We start from the raw sequence: 17,023 nt of genomic DNA on the forward strand, positions 1-17,023 counted from the left end.
TGGCGGGTTTTTAAGAGATATACGTGTCGTATGAAACCAAGGATATTCCGTAGACAGACTGGATGGTGGAAGCGCCTTCACGATTTCCTCGATTGGCTTTCTCGGCTTACTTGTACCGAAACATGCACCTAGGAGAGAGAATTTGATGCGAATTACTCACATAGTTAGAAACTATATGAAGCGCCCACAAACGGCCACGTCATTATACATAAATTGCATAATATACACCCCAGACTAAATATATGCCACTTATGTTATAATTTGAGAAAGTTATGAAAAAAAGATATTTTAGACTTTAATTTTTAAGATTATGGCTGACATGGCATGTATTGAGGGCTAAGAGGAGGGTTTCAATCCTCCACCTTAAGTGTACGAGACGTGGACTCAATCCTAATTTGTTATTCTCCTAAATGTAAAATTTGAAGGTGGTATCAAAATTTAATTCGTAATTTAAATTTTTGATTAAAGGATTTTTGAAGATTACATAATGAAAATGATAGTTTTGTAACTTTTTAAAACTAATCAAAGTTCTTAGACCATCTCCAACAGACTCTTTAAAGTGTGGTGACTCTTTACTTTAAAAAATTGAAAGGTGAAAAAAATCCTTCAAGAGACTCTTTACAAGTAAATATTAAATAAATAATATTTTTGAACTTGATCAAAGATGTTGAGAATGAACGGTTATCAAACTCTCGAAACTTAAAATTAAAATTTAACAATGAATTTTTTTTTTTTTTAATTTTTAGAATTTCATTTTTTACAAGTCCGTGGCATCAAATCATGTTTTTGAATGTCAAGATATGAGCTCACGATCCTTAGTAAGATTTAAGTAGGTTTTAACAATATTTATTTGTAAAGTAAAATAATATTAAATATTAAGAATAGATAAAGAAGTGTTGAGTCTATTAGAATTAAGATCAACTTTTACATTAATTTTTTTTTTTATTTTTTTTTTACATAATATTGTTGGAGATACTTCTTATAAGATTACAACTTTTTTCTATTTTAACAAAAATGACCTTGATCCTATTAAATTTAAATATAAAAGTGAGGGACATTTAAGGCCACTCAAACTTAGTGTCAAATCACTTCTATTCCACTTTTTCTTGTTATAATAGTAAATAAGCATATTTTTTAATCTTAGAACTCAATAATGATTTATGCCTCGGCTAAAATTCTTCATCCATCATTTTGGCATATGGGTACGTTGGACATTAGTGTCGGAAGGTCGTGACGATATTGACATACATTCAGAATTGTATGCGAGTAATGGTATGACATGTTGATGAGTGAAATACACCAAAGCATCACATACTACCAATAGGAATGAGATAGGTTGGACAAAATGTTATAGGATAAGGAGATTTTAATAATTATTTAAACATGAATGATTAATGATTGATGAAAGAGTTGTGATATTTTGACTCCCACACATGGCATGTTTTAAAATCATGTATTTTATGCTTCGAGATACACATATGTGCATGTTTATAAATATGTGCAATTGTGTATCCCAAAAAAAAAAAAAACAGATATATGATTCTAGAACATGCCACATAAAAAGTTAATAAAAATGTAGGCAATTTGTTGGCTACTTATCAATGAATTTTGCCGACTTATAGTTACGACTTTGAAATATGATATTTTGAAACAAAGTACTAAGCAATTTGTTGGGTTGCCGACTTATAAGTGGGGCCTTGAAATATGATAGGAAAATGTTGGAATGACACAGGGCATTTATTGCAATTCTCACAATTCTAACATGGGATGTGCATATAATCATAGATGTATTTTCTTGTGATACAAGTAAAAAATCACCTATAATTATGTATACATCTCCGCCTTAGAACTGTGAGAATCACGGTAAATCTGTGTCATTTAAAAACAATAGTAGAACCTATAGAAAGTGTGTCCTCTAACAATTATAAAGGCTGGCGTTATAAAAGGGTTTTTTCTATGCCGACTTCATCAAATTTAAGTTCGAATGATGTGTCATTCAAAAAAAGTAAAGCATGAAAAAACCTTTCCAAAGTTAGTTAGGAAAGTTGTCTGGCCCACGTCGTGATTTATCAAGATGACCACAAAATTTTGAGAATTTCCAAAATGAAATAGTTAAAAGGAGATCATTTTTCACCCATTGATTTTAATTTTACAATCAAGTTTGTTACCCAGCATGCCTTGGAGTGGGGGATCCAATTGATAAATTTCAAATTATTTCAGTTAATTTGTTACTTAACATATTTTGGAGTGGATCCTAAATGCATCAATTTGTGATATCTAAAAACATGATTTAGTGCAATAGGATTATAAAGAAAAAATTATAAGAGCTTTAATGAACAAAAAAAAAAAATTAATTTGGGAGTTCGATAACTATCCATTTTCAATAGATTCGATCAAATTCAAGAAAGAATATTTTTTGAATATTTTTTTTTTTTTTTTTTTTAATATTTTAAATATGAGTTTTTCCATGAAATCAAGAAGGTTGTAATGTTGAATTTCCACTTTACAAATCCACGTGGGCCCAAAAACCCTTATTAAGATTTGAAATCTTACTATATTAATCATGTTAGCCTAATTCATAAAGTAAGGTTTGTTCAAGAAACAAACTTGATAAAGTAAGGGAGTTTTTATAATTAAATTGTAACAGATAAGTCTCCCAATAAATCTCTCAAAAAACTCCTTTGGATTTTGACAAGTCCAAAGGAATCTTAGGGCGTGTTTGGATACCAGGAACAGAACTAGTGTTCCAAAGAGCAGGAGCTAGAGTACTTTGTGGAGGAGTTGGAAAAGTAATTCTGTGCAGAAAGGCCGTTTGGCAATCAACTCTGAAAAGTACTAGCAGAAGTACTTTTATGCTGGAAGTCTGTTTGGGAATCACTGACTTCTCATGGCTTCTAGAAAAAAAATCAGAATACCCTTATATTATATTAGTTACTGTTTTTTTTTTTTTTTTTAGTATCATAATATGCCTTCAAACTATACTGTTTTTGACATTTTAATTATAAATATTAATATAATATAATATTTTAAATATTAATATAATATAATATTTTAAATATTAAATATTAATATAATGTGTTTAAAATGGGGGTATTTTCATAGAAAATTAATAAAATGGAGTATTTCGATAAAATTAGGGGTATTTTGTAGAAAATTAATAAAGTTAGGGGTATTTCGATAAAATGAGCCGTTAGAATATTACTCGCCGCAAGATGCGAAATTGAGAAGTAGGTTTTAACGACTTTTTCATAAAGAGCAATTTTTTGCTCTTGCACGGAGTAATTCTTTAAAAGAGTTGTTTATCTAAATTATTCAAACGGCTTCTAACTCCCTGCAAGAGTTAGAAGTAGCCAATGAGTCCTATCCAAACGCCATCTTACTTTATGAAATTTGTTACCCAACAAACCTAATAGTGGGGATCCACGTCATAAAATTCAAATTGATGCTTTTAATTTGTTACTTAACATGCCTTGGAGTGAATCCTAACCGCATCAATTTGTGTCATCCAAAAATATGATTTGATGTCACAAAGTTAAAAACGACAATATTGTAAGAACTTTGAAAAATATTCGGAAAAAAAAAAAAAAAAAAAATCTATGTGAACCCAACAACACTTAGTAAGATTTTAAATTTTACTATGCTTGCTTGATTCATAAAGTAAGTTTGTTTAGTAATAAACTTCATAAAGTAAGTTATTGGTAAATCTCTCTATTTTTATTTTAAAATACTATCTAATTTTTTTTGGAAAATGAATGGTTATTAAACCCTCCAATTTAAAGGAAATGATTTTGCCCCCCTCCCAACCTTTTTTTTTTATTTTTTTTCTTCTCAAAGTGATATTATTTCAACCGTTTAAAAATGCTACATGATGATCCACCTCTAATAAGGTGAAAGCGTAAGTAAGAGAGTCATGCTAGCCTAACTCAATAATTACATTTTATCAAACATGTGGTGGGTGTTTGTGAATTCTTCTAGCTTCCGTTTCCCATTAGCTGTAGAAGTTAGAAGTGATTCCTTACATCAAATGGGTGCTTGATAAAGAGAAGCGTTTGAAGGGCCCAAAGGAAGCCAAACAATTTTCAAACTATAGATTAAAAAATTTCGAATAGATTGATTTTTTGTGAGAATCATCCTATGATGAAGAGATTATCCTAGAAAAAAAATCAGCACATTTTGAAACTTCTAATCCTACTTTACAAGTTGAAGAAATGTGGACCGTCAAGTATTTGTAAACCACCTTTGATGATGATAGAAGTCTTAGAATGGGCTGATTTTTTGAAAAAAATATTTGGCAAAATGTTTAACTCCCTTTAAGGCCTTCGAATGCTCCCCTTTGATAAAAGTTATTAGTGAGTGTAGTTTGAACGTTTTATTTGCACCCACCTTTTTCTCAATGCACGTACTCACCTCCTTAGGCTACACTCAAAATGGTAATTATAAAAGCATCCTACGAATTAAGAAATGACAATCCATACATAGTTGAATTGTTTAGTTTTATATGGGTTAAAAGTTTCGAAATGAGCTTATTTTTTGTGACGATAATCTCTATGATAAGGACATCATCCTTACAAAAAATCAGCCCATTCCGAAAATTAAAACCCTATCAAAACTAATTTACAAAAAAAATGAATGATTTATGATTCTTGAACTTATTTTAACAGGGTTAGAAGTTTTGGAATGAGCTGATTTTTTGCGAAGATGATGTCCTCATTATAGAGATCATCCTCACAAAAAATCAGCTCATTCCAAAACTTTTAACCCATATAAAACAAAATAACTCTGTTATAATGTGGGTTGCCCTTATTAATTTGGGGGGTGCTTTTATAATTATACCACCCGAAAAATGTGTTACGTGGGTGCAGCGGGCACAAATGGTGGATAAGATCACGTGTCATGTAAAGGGAGGGTTCAATAAAATAATTTCCCTCTCCCCAATTTGCAACCTATTTTCTCTTCAATTCGTCGTGCTGCTTGACTTTGACTTCAACTTGGATTCACACTTTGATGACGTGGATGTGTACGGATCCATAGATACTTTTCTTCGAGATACTTATGAAAAGCGTCTATTCAGGTAATTCTGAACAACAAAGTAGTAGAGATGAAGAAGATCAAATCGTCACGCAGAAGACAAAACCCTTCTTTTATTTCGTCGCGACTTCTTCTCCTATTCTTCCTTAACAACAACAACAACTTGGTATTTTCTAAATCAGAAAACTTTTCCATCTTCGTTTAATATCACTAAATGGAGCCATTTGGGAGGTTAGTTGGTTGCTTCTGTTAGCTGTTCTTTTCGTTTATCTAATTGGTTTCACCACTTCTCTTGTTTACGACTTTTGAAAATCTTTCCTTTTGGGCTTTTCTTGTTAGGGATTCTTGTTAGCTTTTAAGTTCTGAAATTGTAAGATGAGTGTAGTTTAAAAATTCTCTCATTTTAATGGAAAACTTAGGAACCCTTTTTAAAACAAAAGAGAATTGTAATGAAATTAGTAAACCAAATAAACCTGGTCTTGGGTCCACGACTCCACGTTGCTTCATTTTTTACCCAAATTTCAGTTTCAAGTTACTTTTACTGATTAGGTAGAAAATGTTGCGGTAGTTTTGTGGGGTTTGAGAGCCATAGCTAGATAGTGATTTAAATAGAGAATTTTGCATGTTATTTGCAGTTTTTCAATGAAGTAGAGGAAGGAAGACTACCTTTCAATATTTTGAACACCAACTTTGTTGGTTTACTTGTTGACCCAAAAAGTAATAATAATTATGAAATGGGCATTGCTGGAGTGACCTCAGCGGGGACACATGGGGACATCTTGACGTGGTGGCTCACGCATGTCCGATGATGTGTTTTACGCATATCTCGAAGAAAATACATCTACGGGCATGCATGAGCCACCATGTCAAGATGCATCCAGCATTAATCATTAAATAAATTGAGAATCCTTTCTGTTTTTGTTTGGAGAACAAAGTTATTTAGTATCCATGAAGGGATGGTTTTCTAAATGTGACCAATCATCTTGACTCCAAAAAAAAAAAAAAAAATCTAATCTTTGTTTTCCAGTTTACCACTTTTGGAACCATAGAAGAATGTTGGCTTCAATAGTTTGGGTATATTTTTCATGATTCATCTCTTAAACAGCCAGGAAAAAAAAGCAAATATTAGTTTTTAGTACATAATCTTTTGCATTCTTAAAGGAAATGTATGTAATCTGTTTTGGGATAAGGCTTTGACAATGAAATATGTGCAATAATATGTTCTAATTTTGATGCTAATTTGCACAGAACAGGGGAGGAGCATGATTATTCAGACACAATCAACGCTGAATCTGTTATCTTTCATGTTCTACCCTGGAAAGCACGTTATGGAAGTTGGGAGTGCAGACTTTCCAAATGTTCGTGCAGCCATTAACTCACCACTCACAAAAGGCCTCTATGACATTGATGGTATGCTTTCCATATTTCTTTCTTTCTCTCTTTTCTCATGCTTTGGCCTTGATTGTTTCTTGTTGGAGACCTACACTGTCTCTTTTTGTCAATCTTCTTCTTAGGACTTTTGTGTTTGTCTGTCTTAATGTTTACTTTTAAGAGTTAAATGATGCGGACATGGTTCGATATTTGTTTGCATCTGATGGTCTCACCTCTCAATCTTTCTATAGCGTATGTTCCAATCACAAGAGCTCGAATGAGTATTACCGAATCTTGAAATTGTGAGGGCTTAAAGTTGGGTTGGTTAGACATTCAAAATTAGGCTCAACATGTCTACTTCACTACAAATATTGCCCAAGTGTCCAATTGTCCAAGGTATTTCTTTTCGCCCTCTAAATATCCTGACAAGAGGACTCAACAATGCCATCATCATCATCATCATCATCAAAGCCTTATCCCCAAAACTGGGGTTAACTGAGGACTAAACAAGGTATAAATATAAAAGTATATAAGTAAATTAGTAGTATTCTAGAAAGAATAACGATGAATGCACGCGGTCTTGGTACGTGGTTGGGTACGCGGCTGACGTGGCAATGGCACAGAACCGCACATCTTTTTCATGTGTATCCTGATGAAAACGATCTATGGTTCTGTGCCCTTGCCACGTCAGCCGCGTACCTTACCGCTTGCATTCATCACGACTCTTCTAGAAAACAAGGAAATTAAGAATACTTAAAAAATTAGAGATAAAATATAATAAAAAAATCTACAAATTTGATTACCACAAAGAGAGTTCAGTGTGTGAGACATGATGATTAAACAAAGAAAATGCATGGAAAGAAGGAAAAGCACAATAAAAAAGGACCAAAAAAAAAATATGGGGAATCTATTTTCTATATTAACTTTCAAGATTCAGCAATTAAAGGGAACTTGATAGCCTTGCTATTGTCCTTGTAACACTACTCCAAACTGACGCTTTGGTCTTAAGTCGAAGGTACCCCACTTTTCATGCTTGTATTTAGTATTATTATTATTCTAGTTTATAATGGCAAGTTAATGATTGAGCATGTATGGTCTAAACCAATTTCCCGTGGCTAATACAGGAATTACTCGAGTGTTCTTTGAATCAGATTTTATAACTGTAACAAAGTCAGATGATGCTTCTTGGGATCTTGTAAAACCTGAAATTTTTTCAACGATAATGGACTTCTATTCATCTGGAAAGTCACTATTTCTGGATACCAATGCTGCAGCTTCCGAAGACACAGCAATTTCTGAGGTATTCTTAAGTTATGGTCATTTTTAGAGTCTCCTTTTCCTTCGTAAGTTGATCTTTCTCACTTAAAAGAAGACTGTATAGGAATTTCCCGAACTATATGGTAAAAAAAATGATTATTTGATGACTAGTGGATCTGAAGAATTATGAAGATCCATATTCACATGAGATGTCATGTAACAATGGAAGAGTAAAGTTTATAAATCTTATTTATGTTTAAAAGAGAATTCTGGTGTATATTGGTCTATCTCACAGATGGTAACCTCTATTTCTTCTCTTACACACTTTGACATCTTATTTCCCATCTCTCAACATTGTGACCCTCCTGCAATATGCAGTGTATCAAGTATGAAATATAGAGAAAATGCTCTCATCAAATTTCTGACATCTCTTTGCTTTCAGGAGAGAAATAACAATATCTTTGGAAAATAACTGGTTTAAGGATGACAGTTATAACACCCTCATGTATGGGTATGATAATTGGCTCATTGTAATTTTTTTAATGTAAATTTCAAAATTGTGGACAAAAATGCAGCCAAGGACTCGTAGATGATACTGAAAATGGGGAAGCATGTGTAAGGGAGATTGATCTTTTAAGGTCGAGATTGTTCAGGAAACGTGTTCATCAGGACAACTTCAACCGCAATTTTTGTGATGCATTCATATGTTTTTTTGTGGTTTGTTTGGTTTCATGCTTATAGGCTCTGCCCATTTTTCTGAAGATAATTTCTAAGGTCTTCGAATGGATATCATTTTTCACTTTCAAGTATTTAGTTCTCAAAATCCTTATCGAGCATGAAGTTCTGGCCATTGTATAGGTATCATCTTTCACATCCTAAGTGGAAATTCATTCCATTTTGTATGATAATGAGAATAGGGAACCACGTTTTTTGCCATTAAGACTTCATTGGGTAAATCCAGGCCAGGTTTTGAAATCATTAATAAAAGAAATAACATGTCCATTTCTAAGTATAAAATAGATGCATACAAGAACATGAATAGTAGCAAAAAGTGTAGCACACAATAACTACAAGGATGAATCATACTGATAACACGTTTCACTTTCAAGTTAATTTATCAATCAAGCAATCACTGACCTCAGAAGTAATATCTCATGAAGAACCAGGACGAAATTGGGAGGCATGAGATGCTTATTTAGTGTACGTTACTTTTCTTGAGAGGCCCAAGAAAAAGGTCCTCCCAAGGCAATTCATTTTGTATGTGACCTCTTTGGAATAGTTCTCAAAAACATGAACCATATTAATAGAAGATGGATTTGGTTGGCGTATGGAAGGTGGGCTGTGGCGGTGTCAGAGTGGATATAGAGGGATCTCATACGCTAATTGTAATCTGGCAGAGTGGTAGTTGTATCAGAATGAAGAAATTTAAGGTGCTTGTAATTTTTAAGTTTGAATATTGTGAATGGTTTATGTATGATCCCAAATGGGAGGGGAATTTAGGGGATCTGTTGTTATTTCATCCGTGCCATTTGTCATCCTTTTCTTTTTTCTTTTTCTGTGTGTACACCAATGAATTGTGAACCTAATAGCTCTGAGCCTGCTAAAAGGAAAACATGCTGATGAGCCCACTCTTCGAAACACTTTTGGTGGTGGTAATTTTTTTTTTTTTTTTTGTTGAGAAATGATGATGGTGCTCTCACCCTATGACACGTGTGGGCGACATATGCATTCATCCAAACCACTCTACTTGTAAGTCACCCTTTGGATGTCCTATCCCACAATTTCGAAGGTACCAGCTTTCAAAGTCAGTGAAATCTGCAAATGTTGATACCATGACCTAAATTAAGAGCCCAACTTCATCGACTAATTACAAACCACTGACCTAGTTGTGTAGACAATAAAAATAAAAATGTTCATGAGTTCTATTTGTCGACCAAACTTTATGATGTTCTCAACATCAGGATATATCTTATCTTGGCAAAATAATGGTCAAATTAAAATATTTATAAAAAAAAACTTTATTCCAAATTGAATTCACCGTTGTCAAAAAGATTCTATATAAGATTGAGAATTTCGTTTATAAATTTATTTTTATACTACAAAGTTCCAGTATGACACCAATCAGTTCCCTAAAAGAAATTATTGCTTCTCTGTTTTTCATTTTTCCTACATTTGTGATTTACTTCTGAAAACCAACTACATGTGCAGGTGAATGTTGAACAAGAACTAGATAATGAGCAAGGGGCGACACTAACGGGCCAGATGGGTTGACACCCATACTATAAAGGTATGTTTGAACTTCAGATCACTCCAGGTACTATCGGTGCACAATGTCTTATGTTTTTGTTCCAAGTACATAGCAACATTGATTCAGCCAAGTTTTTTTAAGCATAAGATGGTGAATTGATGTCCACTTCAAATACATTTTGTTTATTTCGTTTAATAGTATAATAAATTAGAAAATGATCCACTTTCCCTGTACTAATTTATTATACTATTAAACATAAATTACATAACCATGATTTGATATTCGATATGTACTTCCATCAAGTTAAAAATATCGTCATGACTCATGCCCTAACTAGTGAGGTAGTGTTATCAAATATTTTAATGATTTTCCGTGGACTAATCCCTATCAACAAACACTAATATCCAAGATAGGGTCATATTTTATTTTAATGATTATCAAGTGAAAAGGTCGTTGTAATCTTTTCGCCGTTATTAATTTAGAGTTGTGTTGGAGTGACGTCAAGATTGTACCTTATATCACACATCGTAGATGCTGTTGACTTGTATCTTGATGAAAAGCATATATGGTTCATGTCAGGATGTGCGATGTGAGGTACAATCTTGAGGCCACTTCAGCATTATTCATTAATTTATTATGTGTCGAACATAACCATTGGTCCGACTTTGGTTTTTGAGAGAATGTTGTTTGATTGTTTTGGATAATTGGATTTCCTGATGGTGGGAGTTGCTTGCATTTGCACTAAAGCGTTAAACACCGTTTTCTTGTGGTAAGTGAACCAGTGACACCTCACACCTTGGATTGCAAATAAGAATGTCATTGTGGGATATATTTGAAAAGAGATTATGTGAGGAGATTAATAAAGTTGGGTATGGAGAGAGTTCTCTCGATTTTAAAGGATTGGATATAAATAGAACATTCCTTTGGATCTGAAGATAAAATATTTTAAATGAAGGAAGCTTCCTTGGGCTGGTTTTGGTTAGATGCCCATTTGATGTGATCTCCTCGCATAAGAGCAACTCGAACAGCCTCTTTACATGTCAGAGAAATAAATAAACTTCAAGTTAAGGTAGGGTACACAAGAATCGAGAAGAAGACTAATTCTTAGATTTCATTCTCTAGAAGTCTCTGGCATCGGATCATATTTTTAGATTCCAAAATGTGAGTTCGCGACGCTTATTAAGATTTGAGTCAATTTTCAACAAATGAAAATTTTGTTAAGCCTATTGAAACACTCAAAAACATTTATACTAGTTAAAATAATATTTGTCAAATTTTAATAAAATATGTTCTTTATTTTAAAGAGCATTGTTGGAGATGCTCTAAGCGTATATGTCATTAGAACTTTAAGGGTATGTTTGATTGCATGGAAAGTCACTTTCCATGAAATTTGAAATTTATGGAAAAATTGTGATGAAAAATAGGTAAGGTTGAAAAATCAAATTCTAGTATTTGATTTTACTTGGATAAAATCATAGAAAAATTAAAAGAGGAAAAAGAAAAAGAAGGAGAGGAGGAGGAGGAGGAGGAGAAAGAAGATGAGGGGAGAATGTGGTGGTGGTGGTGGTAGTGGCGAAGGTGAGAAATGGAGAAGGAGAAGAAGAGAGAGAGAGAGAGAGAGAGAGAGAGAGAGAGAGAGAAAAGGTGATCGGAAATGGTGATGACGATGATGAGGTTAGTGTTATGGTAGTGGTGATGAAAAAGAAGATATGAGTATGAAAAAATTGGGGATAGAACATAAGGGTGGGAAAGTGAAATTCATGTTTGGTGGATTTTTTGATTGAGGTGGAAATGAATTTTCATTTTCATGTGTAATCAAATACTTAAAAAATGTCATTTTTCATTAAAATTGATTTTTTAACCTCTTTTTCATGTGCGATCAAACATACCCAAAAAGCATAAAATTGTTGTTTTATTGATTTAAAAATTTTAATGTCCTTTTGAAAATCCTTGGCATACTCAACGAGGTTCCACTAAATGGATATAATCGTTGGTGGATTCATGCATAAGCAATCTTTGGTGGATTGATTGTCAGCCATTAAATTTAGTAGTATTTCTTAAATATATATAACTTCTATGGATCATTGACCAAATTAATAATATATATTTTTTAGGTTTATAGGGTTATTAAAAGACAATAAGAATATTATTAGATGCCTCACAATGCATTTTTCATGCCTTTAAGTGGGCTCGAGATAGTGAGTGAAATTGATTTGGACAGTTAACAATATTGAAGGACCACTTGGTCAATTTACTATATAGAGGGAGAATTTTCAATATTGGCATTTAATTGACAGGACAACTAGATGTTATACAATTACCACTCAACCACCCGACGTAGACCTACGTCGGGTGGAGTCAAGATTTTCTATCAGTCAAGGTTAAGTGCTAACATCGACTGATACTCATGGGTATCTCTAATATCGATCAAAATTGAAGGGTGTATCTCTAATATTTATCAGAAGAATCGTGACAAAATGACTCCTTCATGTGACAGACTCAATCAGTTCTCCTAATGTGACATATGTTAAAACTGTAAATCTATAATGCTCGAGATACATATTTGCCCATAATTATGGGGATGTGTAGTCATGTATCCCGATGAGTACAGATCTATGATCCTTGTACGTCACGTTGTGAAGTTGATTGAATATGCCACATGGGCGAGTCATTAAAATTGAGAGGAGGCTACATTATTGATTACTTCTGGTGCGGGGCTCCGCCATTAGTTTGAAAAATACAGGCTATCTAATCAAAATAGAGCGGTTATTGGAAAAAATATTAGTGGGGTTTACAGCCCCCACTTGTCCTAATGTAGTTTCGTCGTACATCTGACATAAAATTTACAATTAATTAACATATTTTATATAGATTCGAGCCCATAACTCATCATCGCACTCGATGGAGATAAGCAAACTTGATTCAGCTGACATGTACATCACCCCACCCAAATCGGTTTAAACATGTTATTTGAACTTTGGAGATTAAAACGATACTTTTGAAAGTCTGGTGCTTAGCAGAGTTTATATGAGCCCAAAAATGCTAGGAAATGTAAAATTAGTAATTTTACATTCAAAAAATAAATGTATGACAAAGAGTACAGATGACAAAGAGAAAGATCCAAAAGAACGTAAACGAATACATTGAACATAAATATAAACCCTTAAAAACCTTGACTATTGACAGATATGAGTCTGACCCCCCGAATACATTGAACATAAATATAAACCCTTAAAAACCTTGACTATTGACAGATATGAGACTGACCCCCCAAATATCTAACACAACGCTTTAATTGTTTGTCGGACATTTAAAAGTGTAGCAAAATTTAAGTAAGAAAAAAAAAGATAACATCACCTAGTAATTTTAAGAAAAATAAAAATAAAATAACTGTCACCTACAAATCTTTTCCAATAATTTTTTACTATTTTTTCGTGGAAAAAACAACCTAAAATCCCTCAAAGAGGGATTTATTCTTAAATACTCTCTAATTTTTTTTTAGCAATGTCTTGAAAGTCCAGCCCACTCTAGCTAGTAAACTTTTTTGAATCATGATAATCTGATTACCCCACTTGACACACTCAATCGACTCTCTTGACGTGACAAATTTGAAAACTGTAAATCTGTATTCCTTAGAATAAAAAGCTGCACTTCCCCATAAAAATATGTATATCGAGAGAATCACGTATCTTGAAGAAATTGTGTATTCCAAGGCGTATGGATCAATGATTCCCAGAGTTGTCACGTCAGGAGAGTCGATTAGTGTGCCTATGTGGAGTAGTCAAATTACCACGACTCAACTTTTTTTCTTTCTTTTTTTATGCCCTGCACTCCCTTTTAAATCATTGAGATACAAATTCAAATTATAGAGAAGAATAGTTCAAATCATTGAGATCAACACTTTGTAACCTTCGAGATCAATGATTTTTGTGAATTCTTATTTTTTAATTCGTTCTTCCTTCATCTTGTAATCCAATTATTGGGGTGATTCTACCTATTAAAAATTCTCAGATGATCAAATCACTCTTCAAACCAGTGAAAATTCTTTAAGAGCAAGTTCACATCGAAAATTGAATACCTTTGCTTCATCCAATTGTATCTTTTTATATATTTCTTAATTTCTATCCATGATTCCTGAGTACACATTTATTATTAAAGATTTTTTGTGCTAAGCTGATGATCCAATGGCATTAGACCATGTGTATCGAAAAAGCACTTAAAATTCAAACTCCTAACCGTTCAAAAATTTTCTCTCTAAATTTTTTACCACCAACTAATCACGTTTGTTTTTTCACTACAAGTGGCGTCATGCCATTGGTTCATTAGAAAATCCTTAACAGCAAATGCGTACTCATCATCCTTCAATCAAGGGAGTAATGCGCCCTTCGATTGAGAAGTTGATTGGACAGTTACAGAACCATTTTCCACAATTGGGCAGTTATAGATCCACAGTCGATATTCTTTCAAGTTAATAACTGATCCTTTGCTCTCATGACATCTGTTCATTTAGTGTTCACAAATTCATAAATACACGCAAAATTTGGCATTTAATTTGGGCCACGTCATCATATGTAACATGTAATAAAGCCGTTCTACCTTATGCCATCTCTGAACCGTTTCGGCTTACAAATCATTTTCATCCACTCCCACCATTTATTGTTTTGTCATTTACATACCCACCAAACAGTCTCTTTGATGATCTGCCACGTGTACGGTTCTAATATGATGGTATATTGTGACCCACCTCCCCTATCACCATTTATTGTTTTGTCATTTAAATCCCTACCAAACAATCTCTTTGATGACCTGCCACGTGTATGATTCTGATGTGATGGGATATTGCGACCCCCACCCCCACAATTATAAATCGTTGACTTCAACATTTCAATTTAAATGATTGATATTAACAATCTAAATGTTTAGATTAACAATTTGAATTTCACGTTTGATAGGAAAATGAAAGATTTTTTTTTTCTTTATGATTGTTAAGATGATGATATAAAACTTAAGGTGCATTTAAAAAGACATTATTATAGGAGGGTTCATTAAGTATTTTTTTTTTTTTTTAAGATAGTCGACAACGAAAAATCAAAGAAAATAGTCACCTGAGGGAGACTTCTCTTCATTGTAAATTGACTATGGCTATAATTCAAAAGTGTTGATTATTATTTCAGCCACCCAATGAATTTGAATGACTGATTTGAATGGTTGATCTGATTGATGTTTAATTATTGAGTTAAACAATTTATAATTGTTGATCTCGATGATTTAAAAAAAAATCGATTTTGAAATTTTGATGGAAGGGTGATCTCAATGATGTGAATTATTAATCAGAATAGTTTTGACTGATTCAGCTCATCATTTGATCTAAAAATTAGATGGGATTTAGAAAGAAGTCACTCTCAAAAAATGCATTTAATAATTTTTCCTTAATTTATATAACTAATACTTTTAAAAAATAATTTAAAAAATAGATTGCTTTTTTTTTTTTTTTTCCCACAGATAATGATGATTGGTTTGAATGATTCAAACGTAGGATTGGATTTTATCCTAAATATCATCATCCATATGTTCCCACAACCAATAAAAAAATAATTTGTATTCAACCTAAGTTTGGTGGGGCCCATTTGAGTCAGCAAAGGTTCAGTCTTTTCATGATTACAAAAGACAGCCGTCGGACCAGTAAATGGTGCTCAGTGAAAACAGAAACTTTTTTTGGACTTATCCAACCTCAGCCGACAAAGTAGTTGAGGCTCCCCCCAAACAAAGGGATAAGACACCAAGGATGAGATGAGATGATAAATACAGATTTCGTCGAGATCAGCATTAGGCATTTAGAAATTAATTTAATTAATTTATTTTTTTTTTTCATAAAAATCCCTATCAACTCAACCTTCCGTTTTGTGAGGGTTTAGGATATTGTTTTGAGTCTTGATAATATGACTTGTGAGGTGGCATACTCATTTGATTCTCTGGCGTGGACAAGTTTGAGAATTATAGATTTGTACACCTTGGGATACACGGCTCCCTTGGGATATACTATTTTATGGGAATGTGCAATTATGTATCACAAGGCATATAGATCTGTGGTTCTCGAACTTGTTATGTTAAGAAGTCAATTGAGTATGTTACCCATTGAGTCATATTATCACGACTCTATCGTTTTTCATATTATTTTATATAGAAGCACGTCGAAACACAAACTTCTTATTAAAGGTTTGTTACATGCAGTACAAATTAATCATTTGCAAAAGTAATAATAAAAAAATAATAAGATATATTTTAGGCTTAATGACATAATACAAATGATTTGTATAGGAAAAAACTATTCAATTTTAATTCCGTATTCTCTCCTTGTCCTCTCAATACTTTTAAAAATTCATATTTAATTAAATGATTAAATTCATTCTATAATAACATTTTGTTAGATAGGATTAGGGGTGCAACTTGGTCTGATTCAAATCGAGAGCTTTGAATTGGTTTGATTTGATTTATAATGAATTTCGATTCGATTTCGGATTAATAACATAAAGAACCAACCAATTTGATTTGATTCTTGGTTCATGTTTTGTAAGAATCGAATCAAATCAAGAATCGAAGTGTAGAAGATTTTTAGCCAAAAGTTATAACCAACCATTCAAAAGATCCTTATATTAATAAAATTATAAATAAATATTATTAATCTATTTAATAAATTATATCCATTTTTTTTATGAATAAATTAATTATTTTTCTTTATAGATGGATTAATGACATTTTTTGGATGGATGGGATTAATGACTTTTTTTTATTGATGAAAAGACTATTGATTTTTTGTTTTGAATGGATCCATTAATGATTTTAATTTTTTCTTGATGGATAGATTAATGATTCATTATATGAGATTACATATTCATATCTATTTATTTTTATTAAAAATATGTTGACTCAATTAGGTTTTTAAGTTATTGGCAATCAATAGAATCGAATCGAACCGAACCAAATCAAACTGAGTGAATCGCTCAGTTTGATTCTATGGCAATTTGGTTTTGTCCCGATTCTCATTTAATGGAACCGACCTAGGTTGGTTCAGTTTCGATTTGGCCTAAAACTGAACCAAGTTGCATCCCTAGGTAGGAT

The 17,023-nt window shown here is 32.6% G+C and overlaps 1 protein-coding gene across 3 annotated transcripts; it reads left to right on the forward strand.

Annotated features, from left to right (window-relative positions):
* Positions 1 to 5,050: 5,050 nt before the first annotated feature.
* On the forward strand, positions 5,051 to 10,404 carry LOC147385547 (nifU-like protein 4, mitochondrial). Of its 3 annotated transcripts, none has more exons than XM_086422670.1 (4): positions 5,051 to 5,259; positions 6,282 to 6,438; positions 7,524 to 7,699; positions 9,865 to 10,404. In XM_086422670.1, exons 2-4 carry the CDS (start codon positions 6,291 to 6,293, stop codon positions 9,925 to 9,927), a joined length of 387 nt encoding a protein of 128 aa, XP_086278796.1. In that variant the 5' UTR covers positions 5,051 to 5,259; positions 6,282 to 6,290; the 3' UTR covers positions 9,928 to 10,404. The 3 variants fall into 3 exon arrangements, with proteins under 3 accessions (XP_086278796.1, XP_086278795.1, XP_086278797.1); XM_086422669.1 differs by having other exon boundaries at positions 6,277 to 6,438; positions 9,865 to 10,403; XM_086422671.1 differs by lacking the exon at positions 9,865 to 10,404 and adding an exon at positions 8,232 to 9,160 and having other exon boundaries at positions 6,277 to 6,438.
* Positions 10,405 to 17,023: the final 6,619 nt, after the last annotated feature.

This window comes from Akebia trifoliata, chromosome 14 (assembly GCF_017979445.1).
Source record: "Akebia trifoliata isolate Shusen 1 chromosome 14, ASM1797944v1, whole genome shotgun sequence".
In the NCBI taxonomy this organism is placed as follows: domain Eukaryota; kingdom Viridiplantae; phylum Streptophyta; class Magnoliopsida; order Ranunculales; family Lardizabalaceae; genus Akebia; species Akebia trifoliata.